The following is a 17,334-nucleotide window of genomic DNA, read 5'->3' on the forward strand; positions in this document are numbered from 1 at the left end:
CCTGGAAATTGATCATACGCAGTGAAAACATTCCCAGTAACTGACCATAATAGACAATAAACACATCTGATTAAAGCTTGCGGGCTAGTTAAAATTCCCATTTTTACTTAGGTTTTGCATAGGCATAAACATGAGATGAGATGTGTGCAGTGTCTGTATTTTTACAGATACAACAGTGACACCTGGTGGACAAATGCAACACGAGCGCTTTGGGGTCAAGGTAAGGTTAAAGGGATATTTCAGGATTTTTGCCATAGGGCCTCATTTCCTAGATATCAAGAGTGTTGTTGATTTCTGGAGATTTTTATTCTTTTATTCATGCAGTCCTTGAAGAGTTTAGTGGTGCTAGGCTAGTGCTAGGCTAGTGCATGTAGATGGTAACTAGTAGCCTGCATTAAAAACAGTCTGACCCACTCCACATTGCACCTGAGGCAAATCACTTATAAGGCTAGACTGCCGATATAAATGTCCGTGTCGATAGAATAATTTTTGGAATATAACTGACCTTGCACCACATGAATGACCGCATTTTGAGGGACTATTTTCTAGCATATCACTCCGCCGCTGCGTAGCTTATACAACCACGAATCTGATGCTGCTCAAATATAAGTTATTTTAAATGCAAAATGGTTATAGTTATTCTATCGACACAGACATTTATATCAGTGGTCTCGTGTTATGATTTGCCTCAGGTGCAATGTGGAGCGGGTCAGACTGTTTTTAATGCAGGTTACTAGTTACCATAGACATGCGCTAGCCTAGCACTACTAAACTCCTCATATATAGACTGCATGGATAAAAAAAAAAAAAAAAAAATCTCCAGAAATCAAAAACACATTGGATAACTAGTAAAGGCCCTATGTAAAAAAAAATCCTGAAATATCGCTTTAATATTGGGGTTTGTCCAAGTCAAAGGAATTTTGCAATCAGGACAACAAAATCAAAATTACAAACAACTCTTAAAAACGCAAATTTACTGGTTTCAAAATGTAAAATCAATATAATATAATATTTTATCAACACCACAATGTGCAGATGAAGCAGCAGACAATATGAAAGCCACAACATGTCAGATCAGTGGCTCTCAAATGCTGTGTCGGGACTCAAAGGGGGACTTGAAGCTACTGATCTAGTGAATAAAACTGTAGAGTGAAGTCCATCTTATTAACAAACTAAGTATTTAAATAATGAATAACTAATACCACAAATATACAGCAAGACACTGCAGGTAGTGTCATGTTTTCATTCATTTAATGTCTTCATTTAATATAATATAAATATGCAAACATTTCCAATATTTGTGGCGACAAGACTCGAAAATGGCCTTTGCAGATATATTTTCACATAGAAATCTCTAAGGAAACGTTGAATCAGTGCAGCAATTAAATCTTGGAAAAAATGAGGCAATTTATGTATGTATTTATATCACAAGAGAGCAAACTGTTAGTTTTGTCAGCAGTATCTCCTCACAAACATGCAAACACAAAATCACATCAAATTTAAATGTACAATTAAAAAGCGTTTTTAACCTCTAACCCCCGCCTTAATCGAGCGCATTTCCTCCAGTTCGGCTTTACCCAAGTCTAAAAGCTTCTTGACTGGAGAACAGTGTAATGTCTCATTTGAAAGAAAACTGATTGTCCCTTTTTTGGCACAGATCGGACATATTTTTTAAGTGATTTTGTCTCTTTTTATGTCGTTTTGTTTACACTTTTTTGCTGCGTTCTCGTCACGTTTTTGTCATTTTTTTTTCCGTCGCTATTTTGATGCTCTTTTCAATAAGCTTCTAGATTTGGGTGATGCCAAACTGGCGAAAGAGTGCTTGGTTCAGGTGAGGGTTAAGAGGGTTAAAATCAAAAGTTCATAATATGACGCTTCATATAAACTGTGGATACTTTTCAGTGTATATGTGGCTTTATCTGGGCAGTGGGTCGCTGTGGGGTTCGCTGGAAGACAGTGTAAAACAAAGCACGTATCATTAAATATTCATCCATATCTACAGTCAACACCAGGCGCTTACTCACTGTTGCGAGAGGATGAGCGGGATGCTGTCTGACTGTGACGCTGCTCTTTCCCCAGTCCTGTAGTTGAACATGGGCAGAGTGGACAGAGGAGGCGTCACGCTGCGGTTCCCCGCCATGTTTCTCAGCTCGTCTGTGTTGTCGAAAATGGTGTGGTGATGGTACAGCTGGAATCTGAAGAGAGGGGGGAAAGAAATCATTTGAGAGTTACTGACTTGAAGAATGATAACCCTTCAGCTTTACCAGTACAAATTAAATAGCTACAAAGACCCTTTAATTGATTGTAAACATTGCAGGCGGAAAGCTAGAGTCCTATCCAAGACTAGATGTCTCATACGCGCTGCTGGCCAATGTCGGCCATCTTGCCACAGGGAGATATGAGGATTTGTGTTCGTGCCGATCACTCACTTACTTGAGCTCGCCAGAAAGCTTCCCTGTGGCAAGATGGCCGCCCGTTATAACAACAACAGGACGAAAATGCGACAAAAAAGCAAAAAAAAAAAAAAAAAAGTGACAGACGTGAAAATACGACATAAAAGCAATGAAAAAGTAACAGGAAAAATACACCAAAAAAATGACAAAAGTGTGACGAAATTGTGACAAAAAAAACGACAAAAACAAGACAAAAACACAACAAAACGTGGTGATGACATGACTAAAAAGTTTGTCCCTTTTGTAGATCTTAGCTTTCAAATGAGGTGTTACACTGTTTCTCTCTAGTCTCTCTAGTAAAGCCGAACTGGAGAAAAGGCCCTCGGTTCAGGCGGTAAGAGGGTAAATTGTGAATAAATAAATATGTAAATAAAAGAGGAAACTTACTGGTTTGTCTTTGCATTCCTTTTAGTCCTAAAACAACAACAACAACAAATCCATCAGTGTTGTGCTAAAGCTGTTGTTATTGATTCTTTTATATTGGCTCTACTTACAGTCCCTCCCTGCGGCAGAACATGACGTAGAAGAGCAGCACACAGAGCAGGATGGCGATGACGAGGGGCACCACCACCGTCACTATGTAGTCTGGGAAATAGTCCCTGCTGGGAGGAGACTCCGGGGGGTCGAAGTCACCCCCCTCTGCTATGATCCCGGACCCCATCGTGGGGGCGGGCGGGGCGGGCGTCTGGTTGGACAGATCGAACTGGATAGAGAGAACAGCAGATAAGTCTGTGATGGGCAGTTTGTCTTGAAGGTACAGATGGCATTTTAATATGAGAGGATATTCCCTGACCTTTGAATGACCTTAATGTACGCAGACAGTGAATGGCCCAAAGCTTAACAATGGGATATCAGTATGTCAAGGCTGGTTTATGGTAGCAGTATTAGGTATCGCAAAAAGCCAAAAATATATAGCAAAATCACTGGGGTCTAACGCCTGACTGAGATTTACATGTTTTTGGCAAATACAACTTTAAAAAAAAAATTGTTTTCAAGGCCAGTATTGGGACACAAATACTGTATTAAACATTTACTAGTTAAAGGGACTATATGGAGTTTAAAAATGTTAAAATTATGTATTTTCCTCGCCCTACATGTCCTAATGTGTAGAATGAGCCCAGACCTGTTCACCACAACTACCTCTAAAATCCAGCACTGTCACTCAAAAAGTTGTTACTTCGGGTCCGAATTGCCGTCGTCATGCATGAGCTTAATAAGGTGCAGTTACACGTATGACCTGAGGTGGCAGTAATGAGTAAAAAATAGCCAACATGTATTTAGCCCCTTTAAACTTGACTGTCTTAAAGGCACTATACCTGATTTTCTTCAAGTACTTGAACAAAATTAGTTTTTCTTCTACTTCAGTATATTCTAAAATTGAGAATGAGAAAAACACTGTGCATCTAACAATAAAGCATTTGTATCAGTTTCATGAACTTGCAGGCTCTGCTCAAGAGATCACGAAAAGTGACCCAGGAAGTTGTGAAATGTGCCCATAAACTCATCCCTGTGAAGAATTGAGATTCCCTTAACCTTAACCAAGTGCATTTTCTCCAGTTCAGCATTACTCAAATCTAAAAGTTTCACGACTGGAGCCAGTGTAGCGCCTTATTTGAAAGCTAAGTCCTACAAAACTGATGGCGACTTTTATTCCGTGTTTATGTCAGATTATTTTTGTCGTGTTTTCGGCTCTTTTTTTGTCATTTTTGTTGCTTTCCTCATCGCTCTTTGTCCTTGCATTTAGACGCTTTTTTAAATCGTGTTTTCGTCACATTTTTGTCACATTTTTATTTTGTTATTGTTGCTTTTCTGGCACACTTTTTTGTGGCTCTTATGTCTTTTTGTTGTTGTATTTTCAACCTTGTTTTCGTCGCTGTTTTGACACTTTGTTCAAGAAGCTTTTGGATTTACAAAATGGATCTTACACCTTGCTTTATTGCTGTATTGTCGTCACTTTTGAAGTTTTTTTTCCCCCTTACATTTTTGCCACTTTCTCACTGCGTTTTTGTCATCTTTTTGTTGCTTATTTCTTACTTTTTTGTTGATTTTTTTGTCACTCTATTGTTGCGTTTTCATCCTCATTTCCGTCTTATTTTTGTCATTCTTGTTGAATTTTCATCCCTGTTTTTGTCACTTCATTGTTGCCCTAAGTTGATTTTTTTGGTCCTCTTTTGTGGCTTTTTTCGTCGCTATTTTGACGCTTTGTTCACGAAGCTTTTAGATATGGGTAAAGCCAAACTGGAGAAAATGTGCTCGGGTTAAGAGGTTAATTTAGTGTTTTCCTCTTTCAATGTCAGTTATCAGAAAATCTGGTATAGGGCCTTAAAGTATTCCCAGCTCTGATTGTGGGGTGGAGGCAGTGTAACTTTACTACCTCATATATTTATTCTATAACAGGTCGCCCCACTGGCATTGAGGATGGCATTACCAGTTGGGTCTTGCACCATGTGATGCAGTTGCTGGGGATGTTGCAGAGGTTGCACCCTTCCGGGGCCTTGACTTTGTCTCCTTTGTCGGCTCCACTGCACTGTTTGGAGAAATCCTGACCCTGCGCCTTCAGGAGGCAGTTGGAAAAGTACTGCTCCGAGCCCACCTTCACATACACCCTGAAAACAATAACATTACACCACTCACACAGAAGCTTTCACAACACCGCAAAAAAAGATCTGTTCAGTATTACAGGTAATGCGAGCTTGAGATACAGTGTGTTGCCTCAAAACATATGATGCGTTTAAACATTCACTTTGACAGCCCTGTAAATAAAGAACCATGCAAGCTGTACCCTTCAAAGTGTCCCGCCAGAGGGAGGGGGACTCTGCCTCCACGGTCCAGGGCATTTGTGATGTTGACAATCTCCAAAGCCTCAGTCTTCCACAGTTTCTGCATATCGGCCTTTATCTCATTCTGAACAATAGGGGGCAGCACCTTCTCAATCTCCCGCAGCTTTAAGAAGAACTCAGCTTGGTAAGGAAGGATCTTTTCTGAGGGGAGAGTGGTAAGTCAGTGTGGCCAGAGTATTATTAACCTCTTAACCCCCACCTGAACCGAGCACATTTTCTCCAGTTTGCTATTTTGCTCATACATTAACAAATTCCTTGAAAAAATGAAATAGGGACAAAAACGAGACGACAAAAACATAGATGAAAGACAACAAAAACAGCCACAAAACAGCAACAAGCAAGCTCCACAAAGTTTTTTCATATGACAAATGGAGGGTAAACAACAAGTCGTTAACCACATAGCATAATTGTATAAAAGTAATTTTTGTATTGTTACAATGGCAATAAGAGAACTCCAATGTGTTGCCTAAAAAAACGTCTTTTTTTCATGTTTTCCAAAAACAGTGGAAAAAATTAGATAGGCAGTTATGCTATGTGGCTAACGAAGTAACAGAAGTGTGATGATAATGTGACCAAAATAGTGACAAAAAGCCACAAAAACATGACAATAAAGGACAAACACAACAACGAAAAAGTGACAAAAATGCGACAAAAACGTGACAAAAATGTGATGAAAAAATGACGAAAAAGTTACAAAAATGTGATTAAAAAATGACAAAAAAAGGACAAAAATACAACGAAAAAGGGACAAAAATGCGACGAAAAAGTGTCAAAAATTGGATGAAAAAAATGACAAAAATGTGAAGAAAACGTGACAAAAATGCGATTAAAATGACACAAAAAGTGACAATATAGTGACACATATACAGTAAGCAACAAAAAGTAACCCAAAAAAAGCCTCAAAAAAGCGACAACACAGCAACCACTTGCAAAGATCCGTTTTGATCAGTTTAGTAAGTCTTAGCTTTCAAATGAGGCGTTACCCAGGCCTGAATATTCTCGTCCTGAAGCTTTTAGATTTGGGTAAAGTTGAACTGGAGAAAACACACTCGGTTAAGGCGGGGGGGTTAGAGAGGTTAAGTATTCTGCAATGAAACTACAGATAATGAAGCTAATTCACACACACACAAATGTATTTTTTCTTACCATCAACAATTTTGATCACAATGATTTCCCGCTTTGTTTGGTAGCTCCTTTTATTCACCCCCCACACCTGTAAAACAGACACTTTTAGACTTACTGAAACATTAGCTCACTACATTTCCCATTATACACTTCTACAATAGCCACCATGAACTCCTGTGGTTACTCACCAGCCATTGCAATTAAGTCTGCACCTCAAACTGCCTCTATTCTTGCCGATGTGAATATTTAGAAACAGGGAAATCCCATCCACATTTTCGCCCCGACTTACCTCAATGATGCTTTTGCCAGGCACCATTGGCGTGCCGTAAAGAAAGCCATTATCGTACGGGTGTCTCTGGGTGAACCGAAGCCACTCCGGGAGGTCTGGGAAGTTCTGCAAGTTGCACTTAAATATGATGGGGTCGGCATAGCCACCGGCTGTGCAAGGAGAAAGGGATTGATCATTTTTCATATGGGAGATGGGGATTTATAGAAGAAGAGACGACAGGGCTGGATTTACCGTAAAGTCTGGATATGGGCTCAAAGTCACCCTGGAAAGTCTCCCTCAGGAGCTCATATGTGAATAACTTTCCCACAGGGACGGTGAACTTGATCTCAGCGTCGGCTCGCAAAACAGTGACAGCACAGACTGGGAAACAAATAAATATTAAATGCATTATTAATCGACAATGATAGATGATAAATTGTGAAGTATTGGTTTTTAAATGGCAGTATTGTTTAGCCTCTTAACCCCCGCCTTAACTGAGTGCTTTTTCCCCAGTACAGCTTTGCCCAAATCTAAAAGCTTCTAGAAAAAAGCGACGATAAAACTATAAAAAAAGGGGACAAAAAAGACGAAGAAAAAGGTGACGAGAAAAAATGACAAAAAAGAAACAAAAAATTACAAAAAAGTGACGACAAAACAACGAAAAAGCAACAAAAAAGGTGACGAGAAAAGCAACGAAAAAGTGATGAAAAAGCAACAAAAAAGCAACAAAAAACTGATGACAAAGCAACAAAAAATTACGAAAAAATTGTGAAAAAGCAATAAAAAAGCAACAAAAAAGGTGATGACAAAAGCAACGAAAAAGTGACGAAAAACCTATATAAAAGGTCACAAAAAAGTGACAGAAAAGCAACAAAAAAGCAATGAAAAGCAACAATAAAGCAACGAAAAAGCAACAAAAAAACAACAGAAAGGCCATTACAAAGCAAACAAAACACAACATAAACGTGACAAAAATAAAGAGATGAAAAGTATCTTAGCCATTGATTTAGCTTTTAGGAGTAACACTATAGGCTGTAAGCTCCAGTCGAGAATCTTAGATTTGGTAAAGCAGAACTGGAGAAAATGTGCTTGGTTAAGGCGGGCGGTAAGAGGTTAAAAACAGTGTGATTTTATTTGCTTATCCTTGTAGTTGAATCTGCTGTAGCATCATTTCAGATTCATTTTTGGCCTTTTTGTTTCCCCCGTATAAGCCCTAATTCCTGGTTTAGAGGTTTATGTTCGGTTTAGAACTATAGTTTACTTCGGCTTTAGGTTAAGACCAAAATCTGACCTAGTACAGGCCCAGTTTGCATCTCAAACTTTTTACTCCAAGTACCACCTCATAAAATAATTGACCACTCTGTTCCCATCAGACCTAGATCAGGGCTAAAGCGCAGCTAAAAAGATTCTACAATAGTTGTGGATTGGCCTAAATTTCTGCCTGAACTGAGTGTAATAACGCCCGAAAACAACAACACCCGACGTAAATACATTCCTAAAGCATAAATTAGATCATCTACATAGCATAACTAAATGATAATTAAAATGAATAAGTCAAGGATTACATATGACACTAAGCATCACCTCAAAAAGCACCAAAAAGTACCCTCAGAGCCACAGTTTGGGAAACACTGGCACAGCCACATATAATCTGAGATGGGACTTGATGTTTGAGAATGCTATAGGCCCTAAATTGCTGTCATGCAGAAAGTATATAAATGCTAACTCAGTCAGCATTTCCATTTGAGCTTTTGTCACTATAGTGCAGTGAAGTTGTGTATAAAACTTGCCTGTGAAGAAGAAGAAGAACCAGCTCCCTCGTTCTGCCATCTTGTTTTGGGCTGTGATTGACAGGACCACACGGAGCGGGGCTTGGTCTCCACAAGTGACATGTCGCTGCTATTTTTGCCCCGCTCACCTCATAACATCCGGCACGCTGTCTCTGGCCTGCATTCATTCAAAAAGAAGTTCACATACAAATAAAATACAGCCATGTACATCCAATATTCTCATTATTACACGTTTAAGAAGATATAGACAATAAGAAAAGTTTTATATGATGCAGGGACTATACGGAGTTTAAAAATGTTAAAATTAAGTATTTTCCTCCCCTTACATGTTCCAGCCATGTCCCAATGTGTAGAATGAGCTCAGACCTGTTCACCACAACTGCCTCTAAAATCCTGCACTGTCTCCCAAAAAGTTGTTACTTCAGGTTCAAATTGGTGTCATGCACGAGCTTAATATAGAAGGTGCAGTTACACGTATGACCTGAGGTGGCAGTAGTGAGTTTAAAATGGCCAACTTGCATCTAGCCCCTTTAACACATGCAGTTTGTATTGTGTTGCTCCCAAACTACATTAAATCAGGACCAAAACTAGACAAAAATGAAGTCACTTATGCCAAAACAATAACTATAACTGGACCATTGCACACGTTTAAGTTGCCACATGTTTTAGTTTGAAGCTATGTTAGCAAAAAGTATGTAAATATCACTCAGATAGAAGACCTCAGGGATTTGGCGATGTATTATACAGCCCAAAAATACATCTACAAAAATGCATTTTCTATATCAGTGGTGGATCGGGACCCAAAAGTGGGTCGTGGAACCGTTCCCAGTGGGTCATGAGCCTTTCCCAAGTCACATTTCTTTCAATGTTTATCTTCTTCAAAGGATAGAAACATCTGAATCTGTAAAAAAAACACTAGTTTTAGTCATATTTTAGCTTTATACTGTAGGTTATACGGTTGGTTTTACATGATATATAAGAAATTCAGTTCATGCGTGCCATCCTAGGATAATGGTGGATCCTGACAACATCCCAGTTGAGAACCACTGCAGTGTATATATTACTGTATGTGGAGTGTAAACAAAGCAGGAGAAACATCAAACTCTTATTAAACTGAAAATGTTTTGTCAAGTTTGTAGCAAAAACAGGGAGAGGTTGACCCTGAATGACGTCTGTGTAAATTCACATGCATATTCTGGTCTAGCTTACTCTTTGTAAAAAGGTGTACCAAGATTCTGAGTGCTATAGGGCAGTAGAGTATGCATTATTCATAGTTGATTTGCAAACACTGACCCTGTGAAACATAACTCTAATACCCTAATGTATTTGCAAAACTGGATTGAAGCATCAATCCAACGTGCCACTTCTTAATTTATTGAATCATGAGATCAGTTCAGAGACTTGGCAGGCGTATGAATTAGCTGAATGTCAGAGCTATTTGAACTATTGTACACTCTCTGTTCCCTGGACGCACTGAGAAGCAGCTACTTAAAATTATTATGACACTGAAGTCAAGAGCTAAATCCCCATGAGCTTCTTATGGACCGCGGAAGGAACTTGACTGCTGCACTCACCACTCACTTGCAAATCTGCCAGTTCTCCTGTGGTTTTGCATCAGAGAATTAATGCATATTTCAACATTCTCTTATGCACTTTAGATTAGATGTCGTTTACCAGGCCTTATCTGTTTGCCTACTATCGAAATGAACGCAATCATTAAGAGGGAAAAGAACCGATATAGCCTACAACCTGTAGTGCTTATGTTTAATTCATCTGTAAGCACAGATGCAGTGTGCAGGAAGCAGCGTTGTGGCCTGCAAAAAAACGGATGTGTCATTGGTTAAAGAACTTTGACGTACGCGGCGTCTGCAGGGTCCTAAAGCTGGTCTCACTAACAGATACACTCATTTGTTGTAACACATGTACTACAATATTAAAATTTAACAAAACAGCTTAATTAAAATTTAAACATTTAAAGGAATAGACCACCGTTTTTACATACTATATATTACATACTATATGTTCTTACCTTAGCTTAGACGAGTTCATTTGTACCTGTTCTAGAGTATGTTAAAAAAAAAAAGTAAGTCTCTAGCCCATTCCATTTTTTAAAGAATAACCAGAATGCTCATTCTAGCCACTAGGGGGCATTACATTCTAAAAAAGGAAAGAGTTCCACACGTGTCCAGCAGAGGGAACTGACATAATAAGAGCTCAGGATATGAACAACACATTATATAGCCACGTGGTAAACAGTCTGCCCAAGGGCGGCTGTGGCTTACAGCTTACCACCACCAAATGAATAATGACTACTATGTAGTACTTTGAGGAACTTGTGACACAGGCTTGTAAAGTGCAATACTAGTGTAAGCTGTAATTAGCTAATAATGAAGCTACTGGCAAGTTGGGGCTTTGACCAAATCACAGCTTATTATTATTAATTTATTTGAAATTTTTTCTCTATTATATGCGACCCTAAATGAGTTTGACACCCCTGATTTAGCCACTCCTCCTCTCCTCTATTCACCTTATTCCGGATGTTCACGTGGGCGGCGCCATGAATTGTACCCGTCGCTTTTCTCTTATCAGTTAACATAGAACTGGAGAAGTCCAGATAAAATCAGTTACTATACAAAAACAAATCTGACTTCAGGCCGCGCAGAGATACGGTGCAGTGTTGACTTGCTGGTGCAAATGAACATTGGATATTTTACACATATTAATCACCTAAACACCAGATTTTAGCGTAGAACATTCCCTCATTCTTCGTTTAATGAACGAGCTTCGCGGGAGTGTCAGGACAATGGAAGTGCCGAGACAAAGCAAAAAGAGGCTAAAGTGAACGGGGCGGAATAAGGTGAATAGCTCCAAACAAGGTGAAGATAGAAGCTACCAAGCTCTTCCACGTTTTCCATATTAAATATGGTTTCATGAAGTGCTACACTATAAAGCATAATTACACAAAATTAAACAATGTGGATTTGTATAATTTTGGATAAAAAGGGGAACTATATTGTAAGGCGTAATAATACCAGGAGTAGTTCGGCGTCCGCACAGTAAAGCGGATGTCGAACTACTCCTGGTATTATTACGCCTTACAATATAGTAAAGCATTTCGTATTCATTTTATGACCTTGCGAGCTAGTTTCCGAGAATTTCTAACAGTGAATACACTGTTTAAATCAAAATGTCAGGCCCTGTAAAATACTGTCTTAAAGGTGCATTATGCAACTTTTTATGTGAAAAAAAGTTGATATTTGCGTGTATTTTACCTTGTATTGACCCAGCGGTTGTATGAGTGGTCAGCATGGTGCCTTTACTTTGGGTCATGGTGGTCTCTACAAGGCTCCAGGATCAATTGTTTGGAAGGTGTTCACTGCTGACGGAGCCTCTCACCAGAAAACCTACAAAACAATTGATACAATTGATCAGAGCATTTAAATTAATACAGTATATGGAAGAGGTGCAAAAATAATCTATACATCCTTACACATTACATTCTTGGGTAGCACGGTGGCTCAGCAGTTGACGCTTGTGCCCCACAGCTAGAAGGTCCTGGGTTCGATCCTTTCTATGTGGAGTTTGCATGTTCTCCCGGTGTCTGCATAGGTTTCCCCGGTACTCTGGTTTTTCCCACTAAAAACAACATATAAATGTAGTGTAAAAAATGTAGTGTGTGAGTCAGAGCGGCCAATGGCGCAAATTGGCAACCTGGCTTCCATTAGTCTACCCTATGGGCGGCTGTGGCTACAATGGAGGCTTACCACCACCAAGTATGGCATGAATGAGTAATGACTTGGTAACACAGGGTCGAAAAGCGCAATACAAGTGTATTATTATTCATTATTATAGAAACATGTAAACATGTATTGTAGTGTAGGCTTAAATGAAGGCTTACTCCAGCCCAGAGTTTATAAACAAATTTGGCTATGTGCCCCATGATCCTCTCAGTTTGTTACAGGGTGAATAAAACTCTAATCCAGGTTTACTCTGGCTTTTCAATGAACTCCAAAGCCACCTGTTGCACAGAAGTTCACAATAGGCATATGCGCCATTTCCCTTTCTGCTGTGAGCTGTGTTATAAGCAGTGCCAATAATAACAGCTGCAATAACTGACTGACAACATTTCTGATGTATGTGTTATGTCACATTAGAAAAGATATACTTACAGGCCCAATTTATAGAATGGAATGGATATGACGAGAACGTAATTACCAATCAGGCTAGACAGACATCCAGCCTCATAAAATGTTATTGCACTAAAAGCAGTGTAACTATATAACTATATAACAAGGCATATTAAATTAGGGTGTCGCTCCCAGTAAGATTGATTTCCAACACTTACCAACCAAGACATAAACATGAAATATGTCTTTTTTGTTAACGCTTCGTAGTAGTTGCACTTACACGATGTGCTCCCTGCGGTCCTGGGCCATGTCCGGGGCCCATGTCTGGCTAAGGGGGAGGGGCAGGGCCGGCGCTAGGACCCCGCGGACTCCTGTCGGTGCAGCCGCAGCAGCAGCAACACACTGCCGCGAGAGGAGGACCAGAAATCTGCGGCTCCCAGAATGAAGAGATCAAAATGATGCTGCTGTCTGTAAAAAGGGATTAAACGTAAGCAATCTGTCGCCCTCTGCGGTAAATCCACGGCTTGTTTTTGTTCTACTTTCAGTGCGCCACATTTGGTGACTTATGCCCGTGTGTGTCGGTAATGTAGCCGATATCGTATAACTGCGGGTAAGCTAATGACAGATGCATCGTGCTCACTTTCACCGTTGCATTGGACTCGGATTGCTGCGGATGCAAGGCGGCCTATAACACAGTCTGTTGTTTTTGTTTCTCTCCATCTGCCGCTCCAGTCTGGGCGCCACCTCGCTCTCCTCTCAGCTGCTGCTGCTGAGCATCTCCACAGATCTGCACCGCCTCACCGGGAGTCGTCAAAGGAGACATGCCGTCGCTGAGCATCCGTTGACAGTGACGCACGACTGACCATGATGAAGACCGAGCCCACCTCCAAGAGCACCGGCTCTACGCTCAGGAGCCCATCCCCGCACCGGAACGCATACGAGGCGGGGATGCAGGCCCTGAAGCCCGTCAAAGACAATGCCTCCAACGGGGACATGCAGGAAGGCCCCCGTGGGCGCAGGTACGGCTCCAATGTGCACCGTATCAAGAACATGTTTCAGCAGATGCAGACCACCTCCCCGGCAGCGGAGGGAGAGGCAGAGGAGAAATGCATCGAGAAGCCTGGGCGTGTGTCCCTGCCCAGAGCCGGCAGCCTCAACGAGAACGTGGACCATAGTGCTTTGTTAAAATTAGGATCCACTGTGTCTGATCGAGTCAACAAGTTTGCTGCTAAACCAGAGAATGGGCATCGGGCCTCCTCACCTAGTTACTCCAAACTGCAGGAGACACGGCGCATCTTCGAGCAGCAGCAGCAGGAGAAACAGGAGAAGTTGGTCACCACCAGGGTCCTGCTGAAATCAGACAAGGGCGCAGGGTACCAGGATGGCAGGCTGGACGTGTCTCGCTTCAATGGCAGCACAGAGTCTCTGGACAGCTTGGACACAAGTGAGGCAGTGTCCCCGACAGTGAGCCAGCTCAGTGCAGTGTTTGAGAGGGCAGCCGAGCTCAGAAACAACCTGCACCGCCTGTCCTCCACTCCTCCTCTGCCCTCAAGGGGGGTCAGCGCCAAGGTGGGCGTCCTCAACTCCAAACTCATCACAAAGAGGGCGATCCCATCCAGCCACAGGGAGGAGGATGTACACAAGAGCCAAGAGACACCGGCGCGCGCCCCAAGAAGCAAGGTCCTACCTCCGTATGAAAGGGTGAACGGGGGCGAGAGTGCAGCTACCGAACTGTCTGTCGAGCCACGCAGACAAAAAACTGTCTCAGACGCAGGAGTCGAGGCCAAAGTCGAGGTCAAACCTGAGCAACAACTAGAGCCCTCAAGCACAACACAAAACGACCTCTCTGTGGAGAACGGGGACGTCTCGCACAGCTCACCAAAGCCCAGTGACATCCTCAGGCAGGAGGCTGAGACTAAGGACGCAGAGGGGGGGCAAGACGGCAGGACGGTCCCGGACGAGCCTTCGGGACAGGAGTCAGTGGATATCAGCACGTACAGCGCCGTGGGGGAAGACTTTGGGGGGAGTCAGGCGGACGAGGATGAGGAGGATGAGAGGTATGAGCCTGAGTCCAGCTGCGTGGAGATCTCTGGGCTACCTGCGGAGGAGGAACCGCCCCCATCCAGGAAGATTCGCTTCAGCACCGAGCCCATCAAGGTAGGGCATTGAAATGAGCGCACAGTGTCGTATCATTGAGTATGAGCGGGTAAGCTTTACATGCTTGTCATTGTGAAAATGCCAACTTCATAACTGCTAGTATTGGAATAGCTGTAATTTGTTATTACCATTCCATGCAGCGATGTACTAACCCAACCAAGTCCAGGAGGGCTGTGGCCCCCTTATCAAACCCATGATCTGATGGTCTAGCTAACAATAATTATTCTGTAATTCATTCTATTCAATGAATTAGTTATGCTTTGCCACTTCAGATACCATAAAATAAGAAATAGCAACGACTAGAGGCAAAATACTCAAAATGAAGCTGCAAACTTTAATGAATATACCTTTTTTGTCTTTTGTTTTGTGCACAAATATGGCGTTTGTTATGGACTATGGATATCTTGCGTGTGTGAAGGATGCCTGCACTGACCTCGGAGAGCTAATCTGTTGTGATGTAGCCATAGCCGCACTGTTGTCAGCTGTTTTCATGAACTCACACAGCCCCCGCCAGAGTTAAGATGATGCTGACATTTCGATTCTTCCCTGTATCAACATGGGGCTTTGCACACCACTAACACGCTGCCTTCACGGTAGCCAGTTGCTAATGGATGGCCCTGCATTCCTGCCAATGCAGCTGGCCTCTCAAAAGCAACCTTATCTGTGTACACAAGCCATAATGCAGAGGAATCTGCAGAGTAAATAATGCTATGTATGTAGGACTAACGGGACAGAGATTGGACAAATTTATCTTGGCCTTACAATAAATATTGAACTGTTTAGGCACTATAAAGCACTTAGAGAAACTTGATTGATTCCCCAGGTAAATCATTTGTTGTATCTTACAGTAATTGCACAATAAAAAGACATGCACGTGATATGCTTTGACTAGTATTAAATTAAGTAAATGAACTAAATATAGCACATTTTGCAAACTTGCGCATGTCCGAATAACAATAGAAGCAATCATCATCTATAGGTTGAAGTGAAAAAGTCCAACAATAGCAAAGTTGTGCACTAGACTTTGTGATTCAAATGTATGAGGCAGCGAGAGGAGAGCTATAGAGGAAAATGGAGCGAGGACAGAGTTGATATAAAGTGTCTGTGTGTGTCTTGGGAGTGTAATCATCCGGAGAACAGCATCCGAGCTGAGCTGCTCCGCTGAAGTCGAGCCGATAAGCGAAACCGCACACTGCACACACAGTCTCTTCCACTCTAGAAACATCCAGCCACTCTCTGAGATGCGGCCCATATACCAAGACCAGGCAGCAGCTCTCTTCAAGTCTGCCTCCTGCAATCTCAGTACAGCACAAACGCTGGAAGTCCATGTGAGATGACACACGTTTGGAGTCTTGCAACCATTCAAGTTGCAATTCCGACTTAATTGCGATTCATGACTTTGCCCTACATAGTCAAGGTTTAAAAAATGAATCGGCTTATCTGCTGTAGCACTGACCAATACGTGCTCTTGAGTTCCAGCTTTACAAACGTGACCAAGCTTTCCCCTTTGACTCCCAAAATCCCAGTGTCACCCTCACTTCCTGCCTGCTATTATTTATTCAACCCTCAGACCAGCCCAAGCCTTTTCTTTTATTTCCCACGTCTTTTGAAGTGTAATTACGCTGCGGTTTAAGTGGCCTGGGAGGAATCGCCACCTTTGACCTCCTATAAAGTCTGCGTCGAGGCTGCTCTAAAAACAAGATGGCGGGAGGCCTTTAGGGAGAGGCGTATCGAACCTGTGATTGACAGCTGATAGGGCTAATTGCTGTCAAGGCTGATTCGCACACATTTCTAGTCTTCGATGTGCGTCACGGCTCGACTAATTATGACATCTCTCCCCTCTTTCCATGGTGACAGCAAAGAGCATAGTGCCGGCTTTATGCTGCATGATCAGGACAAAGATGGATTTGTTCATTTTTGAATTAAGATCCCACTGAGATGTAGAGTTTGTGTGGGCATAATGAAAGCAGTATATCTTCAAGGAATACACTGCAAATTAGCTGCACGTTATGAGATTTATAGGAAGGAGGCATGACAATCCGAAAAAGCACAAGCGAGTCCCTTTTAAGAAAATGATTTTTTGAAATGCAAACGAATGATGCAAACTGATAGAAAGCTGGAGAGGTGCATGACATTTGGTTGTCTATGAATCACATTTCTGGGTTGTGTTGCAGCCTTATCTGTCTGGATTTACACATGCCATGGCTAGCTATTATACGTCATTAGTTTTTTATTTTTGAGAGCTTTATGAGTTGCTTTTTTCGATCGCTAATAGCAGATGCTCAATCTGTTACTAGCCGTTAATATGAGTCATAGCAAAGCATTAAAAAAAGACACAAAACAAAAGTTAAGACAGTAGATGATACAGCTCTTTTCATTTTATAGTCCCTAGTAAAATAAATGTGCCATCAACATCGTTTTTGTCTTCCTTTTACATGAATAAATGAATGAACAAGAAAACCAAGCAGTCAGCTAAAGCAATCAATCTGAATTACAGACAGTTTTAACAGCAGTGAATCACAGACTGAACCAGAAGTGTTCAATGTCAAACTTCTGGATGTCATGTCGAGCTCG

At 41.6% G+C, this 17,334-nt stretch overlaps 2 protein-coding genes across 6 annotated transcripts in view; one reads left to right on the forward strand and one right to left on the reverse strand.

The window, feature by feature from the left end:
- Positions 1-1,849: 1,849 nt before the first annotated feature.
- sgca (sarcoglycan, alpha) lies at positions 1,850-12,045 on the reverse strand. Its single transcript, XM_079577239.1, has 11 exons — positions 11,967-12,045; positions 8,477-8,633; positions 6,939-7,067; positions 6,708-6,856; positions 6,440-6,506; positions 5,236-5,434; positions 4,882-5,059; positions 2,948-3,156; positions 2,841-2,867; positions 2,025-2,195; positions 1,850-1,946 (listed from the first exon to the last, which is right to left on the reverse strand). The coding sequence occupies exons 2-11, from the start codon at positions 8,514-8,516 to the stop codon at positions 1,916-1,918; spliced, it is 1,200 nt and encodes a 399-aa protein (XP_079433365.1). The 5' UTR covers positions 8,517-8,633; positions 11,967-12,045; the 3' UTR covers positions 1,850-1,915.
- A 936-nt stretch (positions 12,046-12,981) lies between these two features.
- Positions 12,982-17,334, forward strand: part of ppp1r9bb (protein phosphatase 1, regulatory subunit 9Bb) — a 29,670-nt gene continuing 25,317 nt past the window's right edge. The window contains exons 1-2 of one of the 5 annotated variants that reach the window (XM_079577143.1): positions 12,982-13,090; positions 13,336-14,760. In XM_079577143.1, coding sequence (XP_079433269.1) covers positions 13,468-14,760 — 1,293 coding nt within the window. In that variant the 5' untranslated portion in view covers positions 12,982-13,090; positions 13,336-13,467. Of the gene's footprint in view, positions 14,761-17,334 lie in introns of all 5 variants that reach the window. The other 4 variants (XM_079577144.1, XM_079577142.1, XM_079577145.1 and 1 more) reach the window with 4 other exon arrangements.

The sequence above is a fragment of the Gobius niger genome (genome assembly GCF_951799975.1).
Source record: "Gobius niger genome assembly, chromosome: 19".
NCBI classification, from domain to species: Eukaryota; Metazoa; Chordata; class Actinopteri; order Gobiiformes; family Gobiidae; genus Gobius; species Gobius niger.

Excerpts from the sequence above, each read along its gene's own strand:
- sgca (XM_079577239.1), bottom strand. The coding sequence starts at position 8,516 with ATGGCAGAACGAGGGAGCTGGTTCTTCTTCTTCTTCACAG. Across the intron at positions 5,060-5,235 it reads CTGGCGGGACACTTTGAAGG|GGTGTATGTGAAGGTGGGCT; the intron begins GTACAGCTTGCA and ends TATTGTTTTCAG. Across the intron at positions 2,868-2,947 it reads TTCTGCCGCAGGGAGGGACT|GACTAAAAGGAATGCAAAGA; the intron begins GTAAGTAGAGCC and ends TTGTTGTTTTAG.